The sequence below is a fragment of the Acomys russatus genome, chromosome 32, assembly GCF_903995435.1.
Source record: "Acomys russatus chromosome 32, mAcoRus1.1, whole genome shotgun sequence".
NCBI classification, from domain to species: Eukaryota; Metazoa; Chordata; class Mammalia; order Rodentia; family Muridae; genus Acomys; species Acomys russatus.
Genome location: NC_067168.1, coordinates 6021467 through 6038574, shown reverse-complemented (window position 1 = coordinate 6038574; position 17108 = coordinate 6021467). Strand labels below are relative to the sequence as shown.

At 44.3% G+C, this 17108-nt stretch overlaps 1 protein-coding gene across 1 annotated transcript in view; it reads left to right on the top strand.

The window, feature by feature from the left end:
• Positions 1–17108, top strand: part of Lrrc1 (leucine rich repeat containing 1) — a 130160-nt gene that overhangs the window by 78025 nt on the left and 35027 nt on the right. The window contains exons 3-4 of the mRNA XM_051140113.1: positions 823–901; positions 5045–5134. Of these exons, the coding sequence (XP_050996070.1) occupies positions 823–901; positions 5045–5134 (169 nt within the window). The remainder of the gene's footprint in view (positions 1–822; positions 902–5044; positions 5135–17108) is intronic.

Genomic DNA, 17108 nt, shown 5'->3' with positions numbered 1-17108 from the left:
TCCAAGGGGTCCTGGGTCCAAAAGCCAGCCGAAGTCTGGAAATTGGCCGAGGTGTCACAAGTGTCAGTTGCTGTGATTCAACACAGCTCTTCATTGGTTGTGCAACTTCTCTGCTTATGCAGCTTAAGCAGAAGCTTATACTTGCTGTTTCCCTTTTGGGGGGCATCAAGGGTCTCCACGAGTGAGACCCTCAAGATCATCACCTTGGCCACGCTGTCCTTACGACGAGCTTGCTCACCTTGACTTCAGTGGTTCAGTGCTTCCTCTTGAGCCTTGCTGCTCTGCGGTCCAATTTGACCATTGAGCAGCCATGGCTCCCACTGTAAGGTCTGGCATACAGAGAGAAGCAATGGCGCCTCCTCGCATGTGCTGCTGTTTCTCTCACAAGACAGTGGAGTGTGAGTGAAGGGTATGTCTTCTCTACAACACCACCATCCCCCCCCCCCCCCCCATTGTGGAGGGTTAGGTTTTACATAGCAAGTCTTCTCCAGCCTTTCAGTTTCCCTGAGCTTCGGGTTTACCTCATCCACAGCAAGCCAAGGAGATCCGACCTCTCCAGGGCGTTTGCGCTAGACTGTTGGCATCTTTTCAACCCGCTAAGTCAGCTAAAATACTCAGCCCAGAATTCGTGCTCATGGGGCCCATACATTTTTAATATGCTTTCCTAAAGAGCATATATTTTCTGAAGAGATGTAGAAAAATAGTTGTAAACAAGCCAGGGCTGCATTAGAGCGAGGTGACAGCGTCTGGGTTTTCTCTTGTGATCGTCCTAAAAGTGATGACAATGCTGACAGCACTGCCGGCCTTTGTTTGTTCCTCCAGATATTCCTGAGATCCCAGAGAGCATCTCTTTCTGCAAAGCGCTGCAGGTAGCTGACTTCAGCGGGAACCCGCTCACCAGGTAACCTCTCCCTTTCACCTCACTCAGGGCAGCACTTGTGACAGCCAGGCACAGGGCCCACAGCCAAGTGGCACATCCAAGAGGTGCCTGATGGGGCACTGTCTCTGCCAAATGCGATTGGTTTTCCAAATGTTTTTTCACAAATAAACCGCGGGGGACAAATAAGCCGTGGAAGATAGCACACAGTGGTGTGGATGGAGTCACTGAAAAGAAGGACAAGGGACCACCGAGGACCGTACAGAGCAGGGGTTAAAGGGCACATTTCCCAAGCTGCGGGGAGAATTGTTCTGAGTTGGCCTGGCAAGATGGCTCAGCAGGTAAAGGTGCTTGGCTACAAGCCTGGCCGTGAGGATTCAGATCCTGGAGCCCACATAATAGGAGAGAACCGACGCCCCGTGGGTTGTCTTCTGACCTCCACTCATGCACCACGGCACATGTGTGCACGCTGGAGGGTGTGTGTGTGTGTGTGCGCTAAATAAGTGTAAAGCTAAATTAAAAACAAATTCTCAATTAGTCTCCAGCGGTGTGGGATAAGACTGAGACCAGAGATCCCAGCATATTTACGCAGGAAGTGACTTTTCTTTGTTGACAATGTTGTTAGGCATGCGCTTGCCCACTGACTTACACCCCCAGCTTGAGAAGTCTTTTATAGCCCAGTAACGAAACGTTCATAATCTCATCTTTTTATAAAATGAAACACATAAGAAAACCTCTTAACTCCATTCCTCCCTCACAGCTGCGGAGCTCTGGGGGTTTCCTTGGGTCTGTCATTCTGAGTATGGCCACCTGCCCCATCTTAGTGCAGCCCTGCCCTTCCTGATGCGTCACAGAACACTGGGTGTGGCCGAGGGGGCATTTTCAAGACTCCTTGTTTGTGGCCTGGTTGAGCTGGGAGTCCACCACCACCCTGCCTCCAGGGGCCTCTGCTGCCAGGATAGATATATCACTGCCCATATGGCAGTGCAGGAACAGCTCTTGGGTGTGTATTCTAGAGGTTTCTCTGGCCCAGCAAGCACCTTTGTAGGATGTCTTAAGGCTCTGTGCATAGCTGTGCCCTTTGCGACTGAACTGGATTTATCTCCTTCATTTCAAAATTGAGACTCCTTGAGTATGGAAGAATTCCCTACTTAATTTTCTTCTACCCATATCTCATTTCCAAGAATCAAATATGTTTTTACAGTGTTTCTGGTTTCTCTTTTTGGATTTCAGCGACTGTGACACTCTTACCATTTATAACTGAAAAATAATAATCTCTTTTGTTGTACAAACCTAATACCTTTCTTAGCTCATCACTGTCTTCAGGCTGTATCCTCCCTCCAAGTGACTGGCACACAGTCCTCTCACTTCTCAAAGCCTCTTCAGGTTCCTGTCCCCATAAATCAGTGCTCTCCCTGCTCCCATGTGGCTTTGGAAGCCGCCTTGGCGCCTTTGTGCTTGGGCAACCTCTTCCCTGATTGCTCTCAGCTGCTTTGGTCAGTCTCATTTCCCAGCTCCCCGTCCCTGACAGTTCTGGTCCTTCCACCTTCCTTCAGACTACAGGTAGAGCCCCCTCCCCCCTTCAGAAAGCCTTTCCTCTTACTCCCTGTTTGCCCCACCCTCACTCCCACCCCCACCTCCCCAGCACCCTCTCTGCAGCCTGGTTTCATAGCACTTAAGCTACCCCTCTGATGGACTCCCCCTTGGAAATGAGGAAGTGGTTTGCATTTCGCTCATTTGTTACTGTATCTCCAGCCCAACTGTAACTCTTGAAGGAAGCGCTCACTAACATCTGCTGAGCCCAGCAAGCCGAGCCTAAGGCGGCTTACATGGCTCGAGCTGGGGAGCGGTCTTGGCTGCAGCTGAGACTTAACCAGTGATTTAAATTGCCCTCTGGTTTTCTCCTTTTCCCTTTCTAATGTCTGCTAATAGTTGACTCCGCAGTTATCTGAAGGCACTCCCAGCTAGAACACACCCAGCTTATGTGAGGCTTCATTCCTGTTTTTATCCTGGCCTCATCCGTGGCAGGATTCTTAGAGAAAAGCCATTTCGGTTTGGCCAGTGTCCTGATGTTAAGAATTAAGATGTAATCTGTGAGCTGAAGGGAACTTGGTAATTACTTGGCTTGGCCCGCTTAGTTTATGGCTAAGGAAACCGAACCTCAGCTAGGTGAACGGACCTCTAGATCTTGCGGCTAGTGTGGAGAGCATCGGAGCTTCCTCATCATGTCACACTCATACATGCTACACTCATCACGCTACACTCACCATGTTACACTCATACATGCTACACTCATCATGTTATACTCACACATGCTACACTCATCATGTTACACTCATCATGTTACATCATAATACACTCATCATGTTACACTCATACATGCTACACTCATCATGCTACACTCATCATGCTACACTCATCATGTTACACTCATACATGCTACACTCATCATGTTACACTCATCATGCTACACTCATCATGTTACACTCATCATGTTACACTCATCATGTTACACTCATCATGTTACACTCATCATGCTACACTCATCATGTTACACTCATCATGTTACACTCATCATGTTACACTCATCATGTTACACTCATCATGTTACACTCATCATGTTACACTCATCATGCTACACTCATCATGCTACACTCATCATGCTACACTCATCATGTTACACTCATCATGTTACACTCATCATGTTACACTCATCATGTTACACTCATCATGCTACACTCATCATGCTACACTCATACATGTTACACTCACCATGTTACACTCATCATGTTACACTCATCATGCTACACGCATCATGTTACACTCATCATGCTACACTCATCATGCTACACTCATACATGTTACACTCACCATGTTACACTCATACATGCTACACTCATCATGCTACACTCATACATGTTACACTCACCATGTTACACTCATACATGCTACACTCACCATGTTACACTCATACATGCTACACTCACCATGTTACACTCATACATGCTGCTCTTACTGCTAGCATCTGGCAGAAAAAGGCAGACCAGCTGGCTAATGCCTTTTACTTGCTTTAAGAACATTTTAGCTACTTTTGAGATTATAAAGGGACATATACTTCTGGCAAAACTCAAGACAGACCAAGGAAGTTGTCTTCTGAGGTACAGATAGCTGTCTTCAGCAAGCTGTTCCAGCAACAGAATACGTGTGTGTGTGTGTGTGTGTGTGTGTGTGTGTGTGTGTGTTGCATCTCATTTTTAGATGAGATCCTTTCATCTTTAGTCATGAGTTTTCTCCTAAATACAGGTAAATGTAGGAATATCGAAACTAGAATTTCTTTGTAAAATTTAAATAATGATTTTTGTATTGAATCCTTACTGCTTTGTGTGCTTTTGTGTAGACTACATGGTAAAAGATAGAATTATCTTAAGTGAGTGACATCCTGGATTAAAAAGTGAAGACTGAGGCAGTTGGCCGATGGCCTGTCTGTGCAGAGTCATCCTTTGCTGTGGGTGGGCAATGCCAGCTCCAGGAAAAGACCTATTGAGCAGCTGTTTGTGGCTAAGCCCCACGGGCTGGCGAAATTCTGTATTTTCTTGTAATCAGTGCAGTATTTTTATTCTCAGTAGCTTTTCATTTTGGTTTGTTTCTTAGCATTTTGGGGGTTTGTTTGAGATGTGGTCTCACTGTGCAGCCTTGGCCAGCCTGGAACTCACAGTGATCTACCTGCCTCTGCCTGTGAACACCACCAGGATTATAGGTGCGTGCGGTCACACCCACTTAAACCTCAGCAGCTTCGGCTCCAGTGGCAGCGCCTTTCCTCCTACAGGGCTCACAGTGCTCCACAGTGCCCACTCTTCCCGAGACCTGTGCATCTGCCCTCCTTTGTGATCGTGATTGCGTTAACTGACCGATAAGTATCTATATGGCCTGTGCTTCCCTTGTGGGCAAAGCCTTTTGTTTCTGCACACGAGTGTAGTATATACATAGGAAGACTGGGCAGATATTCCATGATATATGGTAACTGCACACGGGTGTAGTATATACATAGGAAGACTGGGCAGATATTCCATGATATATGGTAACTGCAGGGGGCTGTTGCAGCCAGCCTGTGGAGGAAGTATGCTGCTTTACTTTGTAAAATCAACGTCTTTGCTGCTGTCATTCTAGGCTGCCCGAGAGCTTCCCCGAACTACAGAACCTGACATGCCTTTCTGTCAATGACATCTCACTGCAGTCTCTGCCAGAGAACATCGGGAAGTAAGTTTGTACAGAAGCTTGTGAGTACCGGGCATAAAAGGAAGACTATCAGCCGGTCCCTCTGCCCCTTACACCTTCTCAACAGAGCAGCATTCCCCGTTCCTCCCTCCGCTACCACCTCCTGGCTGTGTGTCCTGTTGCTCCCTGTGCTTGTCTGTCTGCGCTTGTCTGTCTGTGCTCCCCTGTGTGTGTGTGTGGTGCGCATGCGCGCGAGGAAGCTGGAGATTGGGGGACGGTAGGGGGCCTGCCCTATCACTGTGTGCTCTGCTCCTCTGAGACCGGGTCTCTCGCTGAGCCTGGAGCTGGACTGGGACCCAGCCGTCCCCAGTGATTTCCATCTCCGCCCCTGACAGCTCTGCAGATTCTCGTTCTCACTTGACCGCACGTGCGCTGCCCGTTGAGCCATCTCTCCAAGGCCCAGCTGTCTCTATAGTTAATGGTTATAAACTGTGCCGCTAGCTTTTATTTGTAAGAAATCTAATTTGTTTTTTCTTTTAAATATGCGTGCTGTGTGTCTGTGTAGGAATATGCCATGTACTTGTGAGTGCTCAGGGAGGCCAAAAGAAGGTGTTGGGCTCCCTGGAACTGGGAGCTGGGAACTGAATTCTGGACTTTGCTCCCGAATTCAGGCCAACACTGGACAAATGACACTTTTTAAAACTAAAAAGTTCCTCTACAGCAAAGGAAACAATCAGCTGAGCGAAGAGGAACCTCCCAGAGTAGGAGAGAAACTCTGCTGGCTGGTACATCAGTGTCCAGAATATACAAAGAACCTCAAAAACAGAATCCAGAAGATGGCCCAATTAAAACACAAGCCCTGTATCTGAGCAGAGTTCCCAAGAGAAGACATAGCAATGGTTAAGAAATACTGTCTTCAGACTTCTTAAAAAAGAAAAATGGCAATCAAGAAATATTAGCAAAGACCTTTCCATAATTAGATGACAATATAAAAATTGGCATGGTGACTGAGCAAATGCGCCTGCCTTTGCAGCGTGTCCCTTTTACTTACAGCCAGGAAGCTGGCAACTCCTCACCTGGTCTGTTGTCGCCAGATGTAAAGGAAAATGTTTGGAATGTATGTGCATAAAGATAATAAGCATTGTCAGCATAGTGCCCCGGGGGGGGGGGGGGGGGGAGGGCAGGGGGGGGGGGCAGTACTGCACATACCATAGAGCCTTTTATTTTAGTAAGTTGAATCCAGGAGTCAGGTGACCTCTAGGAGCTCTAGGCCAGCTTAGTCTGCGTAGTGAGTTTCAGGGCTACATCCGAAGCTATAAACTAAGACCTACCTTTTTGTTTTGTTTTTCTAGTTGGCTTTTCTCTGAGTAACAAGAGCCCTGGTTGTCCTTAACTCACTTTGTAGACCAGGCTAACCTCAAACCTACAGAGATCCTGCCTCTGCCTCTCTGGTGCTGGGATTAAAAGCGTGCACAACCACTCCCAGTGACTTGTCTTATTTTTAACATAAGCATCATATTGGCGTATAACCGTCATTTAACGAATATAAGGACTCTAAAGATGTCCTCTAGGCGTGTGGAGTGCACCGTCTTATTCTAGACTGCTAGGGACTCAGCTAAGCTCTGTGCCAGCTGTTCCCCAGCTCTGTTTTCCTGCACCCCCTCCGGGGGGTGGGGGGAGGGAGGACAGGTTCCTTGACGTCTTCCCCGATCACTCAGAGAAGTGACAACCAGCGATTGGACGCCCTCCGCTGATCTTCACGTCAGTTCAGCTCTGCTTTTTAAAAGTCTGCCACCAACATTTTTTCCAGTCAAATCTGGGGACTGCAGCCACAGACACTCTGTTAATATTTGTAGCTGCACGCACTGTGTGCATTTTACTGTGGTGCAGGTCCGTGCATGGAGCAAGGAGAAAACTCCAAAGCCTTTTCTCCAAATGAACTTTAGAGTCTGCCCAGTGCCCTCTCTTGGCAAAGTGGCTGAAGTAGATGCTTGAACGCCTCCCTGCCTTGCCGCATCTTCTCTGATGGCTGGTAGAGGGGAAGTCGGTTCCAGACCCACAGGGTCCCAGCAGCCGTTCACTCCCTGTGGTGTAATTGCTTCCTTTCCGTGTCTATACAGAAGAGGGTAGGTGTCCCGTCAGTGTGCGCACCTGAGCCACCGCCACTCCTGTAACAGCAGGGACCTTGGCTGGCACTCCTCTTCCCCTGCTAGGTGCGCACACAACAGAGCACACAGAGGTCTTTCCCTCAGCACAGTGAGGCACGATGGGCCAAGAGTTCTGGAATCTTTGCCGGAACCATGTTAGCCTGCCCCTATGCAGTGCCCTGGGCTCAGCTGCTGTGGGAGGTGGCTATGAAGAAGCCACTGTTAAAGAGTACAGCTTCTATTGCCATAGAACTTTCTAATGAAGAATAAGTGTCGTCTATTAATATTGCATAATTTTCCTGATATCAGGAGCTATTAGGGAGAAAAGGGAGTTATTTTTAGGGGAAAAATGTCTGTTAAAAGAATGGGAAGCTTTTCTCATTTTAGTAATAGTTCTGACATTTATCACACTTACTTCCCTGCCTTTATTGCCAGAAAGCTTAGAGCTAATTCTGATGTGTAGTGGGAGCAGCTGCGTTACCTTCTGTGCAGTGGAGGGAAGTGGGGAATCTGGTGAGGTGTTGCTGGCAGCTGCTGTGAGGCAGCCACCACCCAAGCGCATGCGCGGCACCAGGGCAGCCTTGCTTCCCAGGCTGGCACCCGCCACCCCCTGTGCCCTTAGCGCTGTCTTCGCAGTGTGGACAGGTAACCTTTAACCTTCACGTTGGCATCGAATGGTCGAGCCAGCCGCAGAGTTCACGCCTTCCGTGCAGGGTTGAAATTGTGAACATTTCACAGTAAGCACATCTCTTTTCTCTGCCTTCCCACGGTCTACGTGCTGTGGTTCACGAACCTTTCTGTGCGTTTGTACTTCACCCGTGCTAGGATGGTTATCAACAGACTGCATGGCAGCACATGTCATTGAAGGTTGAGAGAAGTCGAAACCTTTACCTGCTGCCGACAGGAGAGTGCGGCAGGGCAGCCCCATTGCAGCAGTTTGGACAGGTTTTCTCTCACAGTTAAACGAAGTTCCTATGTAAACCAGCTCTTCTCCTAGTCATAGGTACTCCAAAGACTTAAAGACATGCCCATACAAAAATGTGTTGGTGAGTTCACAGCGGCACTCTTTATAACACCCGCCCCCCTCCCCCCCCCCAAGACGAAACCACCCAGATTGGGATCTGTGAGTGAATGAGCAAGCAAAATGTGCACCCATCAGTAAACTAGTATAAAAGAAACGAAGTGCTTTTAACACGCTACAACATGAATAAACCTTGAAAAGGTATTAAGTTAAAAATAAGAGTCAGACCCTAACAGGCACATACCATCTAACTCTGTTAATACAGAGTAGCGAGTATGGTCAAGTCTATAAAGAAAGGAAGCTAGCAGTCGTTAGAGGTGGAAGGGCAGAGCAAGCTCAGAGAAGAAGGATTGAATTTTAATGAATTCTCTTGGTTATATGTACTCAAAAGAATGAAAAACATGTCCATACAAGAACGATTTGATTCTTCTGGACAGGGCAAACGTTTTCAGGAGTTAGCATTAATGTTTGCATAGCTTGTGCATAAAGGCACCTAAAAACACAAAATAGTACACTTCAGCAAGGATTGACAAGTTGCTCTGAGGTCATTAGTCCAATGACCTCTCCCCGGCGAGCAAGCAGACACACGGAGCCAGTCTTTACAGTGCTCCGGTGATTCAGAGAGCAGCTGAAGGCTGGAGGCCAGTGGGACCCAGCAGAGCATGCCAACATTGGGCAGTGTGCTACTCGGTCTTGGTCTTGTGTAACTTCACCATGAAAAATTCCTATTATTTGCTGCGAAATGAATGCCCATAAAAAAAGAAGTTAGCCAAAGCGTACTCTTTAACTGAATTTTTTTTTCCTCGAAGCGCAGCGTGCTTAGAATAGCAGAAATGGCTATGCTGAGCTGGTGTAGTCTCTAGCACAGCCATCGGTCACCAAATAGTTCTTATCAGGAAACATGTAATTCTGATAATTTAGTGGTAGAAATAGAACAAGTAGGCAGGCCTCATGTTCTCTGGCAGACTGAGCTAGACATGTGGGCCCGATTTTGTCTGTGCAGTCCTTGGAGCCAGTGACCTTGATTTCAGTGGACTTGAACTAAGTAAGCCCTGGGGCCGTGGCTGACAGTGTAGCGCTAGGCAGCTTAGCTGTAGTGTGGTAGGAGAGAGCAGCTTCTGAGAAAGCTGTGCCACGTAAAACGTTGTTTTTTGAAATCTGGCAATTGCTAGAAAATAGTTTCAAAGGAAGTAGTAAATACTTTTTTTATTTTTTCAAGTTTGGGGTCTCGGGGCACAGTTTACAGGTAGAGTACTTTTACCAGCAAAATTGTATTTTTTTCCACTCAAATTGCTACTATATATATGGATTTAAAAAATTATTTTTGCAGTATATTGCCATTTGTCTGGTATAAATATCTTCCTGTTTTCTAAATGGTTTGGTAATGAAAATAGCGGTAATCAAAGTGAATTAAAAAGAGTATTTAAAACTATTTTAAAAAGTGTGAATTTCTCAAAATAACCATTCATTCAATCCCTTGAAATAGAATCCTAAAAATACAGTCGGTCTCCACTGTGACTTAGGGAGAGAGTGTAACTTCTGCTCTACTATTCTGAAAGCAGGAGGCTGGGCTTCCTGCGCTCCCCTGAAGGGTCTTAGCTTTCTTATGCTGCCACTACCTGAAGACAGGGATAGCACTAGTGGCAAGAGGTAATCCGTGTTAGGACGCAAGGAGGCCACCCCAGCAGTATTGCACAGAAATTTAACTTGCCAGGAGTCAAAGTTGAAAGATGAGGTTTATTAATAGGTAATGATCTTAAAAATGAAGGTTTGAGGCCAGGTGTGATGGGGCATGCCTTTAATCCCAGCACTTGGAAGGCAGAGGCAGGCAGATCACTGTGAGTTAGAGTCCAGCCTGGTCTACAAAATGAGTCTCATAAAAAACCAGAAAAATACAGCGGTGCCTCAAAGCTCCAGGACTAAAGAAATCTCAGGGAGACAAAGAGTAGAGAGGCCATCAGGCCACCTCCACCCAACCTGCTTCAGTCCCTGGAGAGCTCTGGTGCTACAAAGGGACCCAGAAGGCTGTGGCCTGACCCAGCGCACATTCAGAGACCCAGAACGATTGCAGGACCCACAGTACAGGGGAGCTGGGGATCACTGGCTGTGAGAGTTCAAAATGACAGGCCTAGCCTCCTGTCATCCAGACCAGTGAAGCATCAGAACTTCCGGCCTAAGGAAATCGTGAGAAAACAGGTGAATCTGTCATCAGACTCCCTCCACCCAACTCTGGAAGCTACCCAACAAAAACAGAGATGGCAAGATGTCCAAAGGACAGCATAAAATCATACACAAAACCCCCAAAACATTTTGGCGTCTCCAGATCCCAGCTATCCCAAAGAAAACAACCCAGAGAACTCAAACACAATGGAAATACAAGAAAATGACCTCAAATCCTTAGTAATGAGGATGATAATGGAGGAAACAAATAAAATTAGTAATCAAATGCAGGAAGACGCAGCCAAACAGGTGGAAGACATAAAAGAGGCCCATAGAGAGGCACTGGAAAAATTTCAGGAAAATACTAACAACCAGATGAAGGAAATCAATAAAACCGTTCAAGTTCTGAAGGGCTATAAAGAGGCAATGGAAGAAACTCAGGAATATACAAACAATCAGATAAATCAAAAAATCAGTTCAAGATCTGAAGATGAAAATGGAGTCAATGATAAACAGACAGAAGAAAACTGTGAACATGAGACCTCAGAGAAGAAGGCGAGCAACACAGAGCCAAGCTTTTCTAACAGAATCCAAGAGATGGAGGAACGAATCTCAGGTCTAGAAGATACAATCACAGATCTTGAACAACCATTAAAGAAAATGCTAAATCTGGAAAAATCCTGACACAAAACATCCAAGAAATCAAGAACACCATGAAAAGAAGAAATCTGAGGATAATAGGCATTGAGGAAAGAGAAGATATCAGACTCCAAGGCCCAGAAAATATTCTCAACAAAATCATAGAAGAAAACTTCCCCAATCTAAAGAAAGAGATGTCTATAAACATACAAGAGGCCTACAGAACACCAAATAGAATAGACCAGAAAAGAAAAACTGCCCGTCACATAATAATCAAAACAGAAAACATACAGGACAAAGAAAAAATATTAAAAGCTGCAAGGGAAAAGGGCCAAATAGCATTTAATGGCAAACCTATCAGAATTACACCCCGACTTCTCAGCAGAGACCAGAGAAGCCAGAAGGGCCTGGACAGAGATCCTGCAAACCCTAAGAGACCACAGATGCCAGGCCAGACTACTTTACCCAGCAAAACTATCAATAACCATTGATGGAGAAAGCAAAATATTCCATGACAAAAACAAATTCAAACAGTACCTATCCACAAATCCAGCTTTACAGAAGGTACTAGAAGGAAAACTCCATCCCAAAGGGACAAACTACAACCAAAACTACACAGGAAATAGATAACTACACCATGACAAAAACACAACCACATAAATGCTCTGCTGGAACCAACATCAAAATTAAGACTCTTAACAGTCACTGGTCATTAATATCTCTCAACATCAGTGGTCTCAATTCTCCAAAAAAAAAAAAAAAAAAAAAAAAAGACACAGACTAACTGAATGGATAAATAAACAAGATCCAATATTCTTCTGCATCCAAGAAACACATCTCACCCATCCCATAAAGATAGACATTACCTCAGGGAAAAAAATATTCCAAGCAAATGGTCACAAGAAGCAAGCAGGCATAGCCATTTTAATATCTAACAAAATAGACTTTCAACCAAAATTAATCAAAAGGGATGAGCAAGAACACTTCATACTCATCAAAGGTAAAGTCAACCAAGATGACATCACAATTCTCAACATCTATGCTCCCAATATTTGTAAAATATCTGTTAACGAAGCTTAAACCACACATCGATCCCCACACAATAATAGTGGGAGACTTCAACATCCCACTCTTACTGAAGGATAGGTCATTGAAACAGAAACTAAGCCGAGAAAGAACATCGTTAACCAATGCCATGAATCAAATGGATCTAACAGTTATCTATACAACCTTTCACCCAAACAAAAAGGAATACACCTTCTTCCCTGCACCCCATGGAACCTTCTCCAAAATTGATCACATCGTAGGTCACAAAGCAAGCCTCAACAGATACAAGAGGATTGAAATAATACTTTGTATCCTATCAGATCACCATGGTCTTAGGCTGCAATTCAACAACAACCGAAATAACAAAAAGCCTACACATACGTGGAAACTAAACAACTCTCTGCTTAATGACACCACGGTCATGGAAGAAATAAAGAAATTAAGTACTTCCTGAGATTCAATGAAAATGAAGGAACAACATACCCAAATTTGTGGGATACATTGAAAGCAGCGCTAAGAGGAAAATTCATAGCACTAAGTGCCTTTAAAGAGAAATTGGAAACATCCCACATAAGCAACTTAACAACACTGCTGGAAGCCCTAGGAAAAAAAGAAGCAGAAACACCCAAGAGGAGTAGACGTCTGGAAATAATCAAACTCAGGGCTGAAATTAATAAGTTAGAAACAAAGAGAACAGCCAAACAATCAACAAAACCAAGAGCTGGTTCTTTGAGAAAATCAACAAGATAGACAAACCATTAGCCTAACTAACTAAATGCAGAGAGACAGTATCATAATCAACAAACTCAGAGATGAAAAGGGAGACATAACAACAGACACTGAAGAAATACAAAGAATCATAATATCCTACTTCGAAAGCATATATGCCACAAAATTTGAAAATCTAAGGGAAATGGGTGATTTTTTTGATCAATTTCACTTGCCAAAATTGAGCGAAGAACAGATAAACAAGCTAAATAGTCCTATTTCCCCTACAGAAATAGAAGCAATCATTGATAGTCTCCCAACCAAAAAAAGCCCAGGGCCAGATGGTTTCAGTGTAGAATTCTATCAGACCTTCAAAGATATACTAATACCAATACTCTTCAAGCTACTCCAAAAGATAGAAATTTGATGGAACTTTACCAAATGCATTCTATGTGGCCATAGTCACATTGATACCTAAACCTCACAAAGACCCAACAAAAAAAAGAGAATTTCAGACCAATTTCTCTTATGAACATTGATGCAAAAATACTCAATAAAATACTTGTAAAACAAATACAAGAACACATCAAAGATATCATTCACCATGACCAGGTAGGCCTCATTCCAGGCATGCAGGGATTGTTTAATATATGGAAATCCATCAATATAATCCTCCATACAAACAAACTGAAAATAAAACCACATGGTCATCTCCTTGAAGAAAAAGCATTTGATAAAATCCAACACCCATTCGTGTTTAACGTTTTGGAGAGATCAGGATACAAGGCACATACCTCAACATAATAAAGTCCATATACAGCAAGCCAGTATCCAGAATCAAATTAAATGGTGAGATACTCAAGGAAATTCCTCTAAAATTGGGAACAAGGCAAGGCTGCCCACTCTCTCCAGATCTCTTCAATATAAAACTCGAAGTTCTAGCCAGAGCAATAAGGCACCAAAAGGAGATCAAGGGTATCCAATTGGGAAAGGAAGAAGTCAAATTATCCCTATTTGCAGATGATATGATAGTGTACATAAATGACCCTAAAATTCCACCAGAGAACTACTACAGCTGATAAATACCCTCAGCAAATTGGCTGGATAAAAAATTAACTCAAAAAAGTCTGTAGCCTTTCTATACACAAACGACAAGCTTTCAGAGGGAGAAATTAGGAAAACCACACCCTTCACATTAGCCACAAGCAATATAAAATATTTAGGAGTTACTCTAACTAAGCAAGTGAAGGACTTGTTTGGAAAAAATTTCAAAACTCTGAAGAAAGAGACTGAAGATGACATGAGAAGATGGAATGATCTTCCTTGCTCATGGATCGGGAGAATTAACATAATAAAAATGGCCATCTTACCAAAATCAATCTACAGATTCAATGCAATCCCTATCAAAATACCTACACAATTTTTTAAAGACATTGAAAATTCAATTCTGAACTTCATATGGAAAAACAAAAAACCCAGAATAGCAAAAGCAATCTTGTACAATAAAAGATCCCCCAGAGGAATCTCCATACCTGATCTCAAGCTGTAGTATAAAGCAACAGTAATTAAAACAGCATGATACTGGCAGAGCAACAGGCTGGTTGATCAGTGGAATCGAATGGAAGACCCAGATATGAATCCACACACATATGGTCACTTGATTTTTGACAAAGAAGCCAAATCCATTCAATGGAAAAAGGATAGCATCTTCAACAAATGGTGCTGGTCTAACTGGATGTCTTCGTGTAAAAAAATGCAACTGGACCCATATTTGTCACCTTGCACAAAACTCAAATCCAAGTGGATCAAAGACCTCAACATAAAACCAGAGACACTAAAGTCACTTAGAAGAAAAAGTGGGAAAGAGCTTGGAACATATTGGCACAGGAGACAACTTCCTGAACAGAACACCAACGGCCCAGGCAGTAAGGTCAACAGTTAATAAATGGGACCTCATGAGGCTGAGAAACTTCTGTAAGGTAGGGGACACTGTCAAGAGAACAAAGCGACAGCCTACAGACTGGGAAAAGATCTTCTCCCACCCTACATCTGACAAAGGTCTAATATTCAAAATATATAAAGAACTCAAGAAATTAAACACCACCAAACCAAATAACCCAATTGAGAAATGGGCTCGGAACTAAACAGAATTCAACAGAGGAATATCAAATGGCTGAGAAACACTTAAAGAAATGCTCAACCTCCTTAGTCATCAGGGAAATGCAAATCAAAACAACTCTGAGATTCCATCTTACACCCATCAGAATGGCTAAGATCAAAAATTCAAGCGACCCCACATGCTGGCGAGGATGTGGGGAGAGAGGAACACTCCTTCATTGCTGGTGGGAATGCAAACTAGTACAGCCACTTTGGAAATCTATCTGGTGCTATCTCAGAAAACTGGGCATAGGGCTTCCTCAAGACCCAGCTGTTCCACTCCTTGGAATATACCCAGAAGATGCTCCAGCACACAACAAGAAGATTTGCTCAACCATGTTCATAGCAGCCTTATTCATAATAGCCAGAACATGGAAACAGCCTAAGTGTCCTTCAGTAGAAGAATGGATAAAGAAACTGTGGTACATATACACTATGGAATACTACTCAGCTATTAAAAACAAGGAATTCCCGAAATTTGTGGACAAATGGCTTGAACTAGAAATGATCATAATGAGTGAGTTAACCCAGAAGTAGAAAGAATCAAATGGTATATACTCACTTATATCTGCATACTAGCCCAAGGGGCATGTCCCATGAAAGTCTTTACTTACCAGGAAACTGGGACAGAGGGGAGGACATCCTACTGGTATTCTAGATGAGAGAAGCATGGGAGAATTACAAAGTAGAAGGATCCAGAGGGTCCTAGAGACCTACAAGAATAAGTTTAAGATAGGCAGATTTGGGCCCAGGGGTCCTGCTCAAAGTAAGGCACCAGCCAAGGACAATACATGCAGTAAACTTCGAACCCCTACCCAGATCTAGCCAATGGACAGCACATTCTCCACAGTTGAGTGGAGAGAGGGGTATTACTTTCACACGTACTCTGGTGCCTCATATTTGACGAAGTCCCCTGGATGGGGGGACCTGGTGGCATTCAGAGGAAGGATAGCAGAATACCAAGAAGAGACTTGATACCCTGTGAGCATATACAGGGGGAGGAGGTCCCCCTCAGTCACAGTCATAGGGGAGGGGAGTACGGGAAAATGGGAAGGAGTGAGGAATGGGAGGGTAGAAGGGATGGGATAACCACTGAGATGTAATATGAATAAAGTGATAAAATAAAAAACAACAGAAAATTTAAGGTTTGTGTAGGTGATGAGATACTGTCTGCAGCTGTTTAAAAATACAGCGTACATAAGGTGAAAAGGAGACACAGTCTGCTGAGGAAATGAGTGTGCAGGTGTACAGTAGATATCAGCTGTGTAGTTTAAATACTAAGACAGAGCTATAGGATGGCCCATTGGTCAAAAGCACTTTTTCCTCTTGCAGAAGACCCAGGTCCAATTCTCAGTAACCACATAGTGTTTCACAAGCATCATAACTGTAGTTCCTCTCTAATCTCCAAGGGCATCAAGCCAATGCACATTACATATACACAGGCCATTCACATATACAATTCATAAATCTTAAAAGAAAAAAAAAAAACAAGAGTGGGAACCGAAGACATAGCTCAGTGGTAACACCTACTACTCTTCTATGGGACCCAGGCTCTGTTCCTAGCACCTTTAGCAGGTGGCTCACAACTGCCCATAGCTCAGCTTCAGGGAATCCACTGCCCTCTCCTGGCTGTAGCAGGCATCTGCACACACATGGTGAGCGTATGTTCAGGCAGGCATGCAGGTCTGCATGTAGACACACACCCACACTCACACAGAGGGAGAGAGAGACAGAGAGAGAGAGAGAGAGAGAGAGAGAGAGAGAGAGAGAGAGAGAGAGAGACAGGGAGAGAGAGAGGGAGGGAGGGAGGGATTTTTTTTAACCTTTTAAAAAAGACTGCAGTCATACCTGCTTGTGTTTGAATAAAGCAAAATTGTAGTTAAAACGTCTTATGAAAAGTAGTTGTGAGGACGTATTAGGAGGGAATAAGTGTGGAAGGAGAACTTTTTGCTGACCATGCGGATTTAAGGAACATATCTTTAATGCGTGTGTATGTGTACGTATTGCCAGTACAGAGGTTCATCACCAACTCTAGAGACAGAAGTAGGCTGGTAGAGCAGCTGTGCCACAGACTCCCGGTGTGTCCTGGCCTTTGACCCCTGGCTGTGTGAGACAGTGTTCAGCTTCTTTCCTCCTG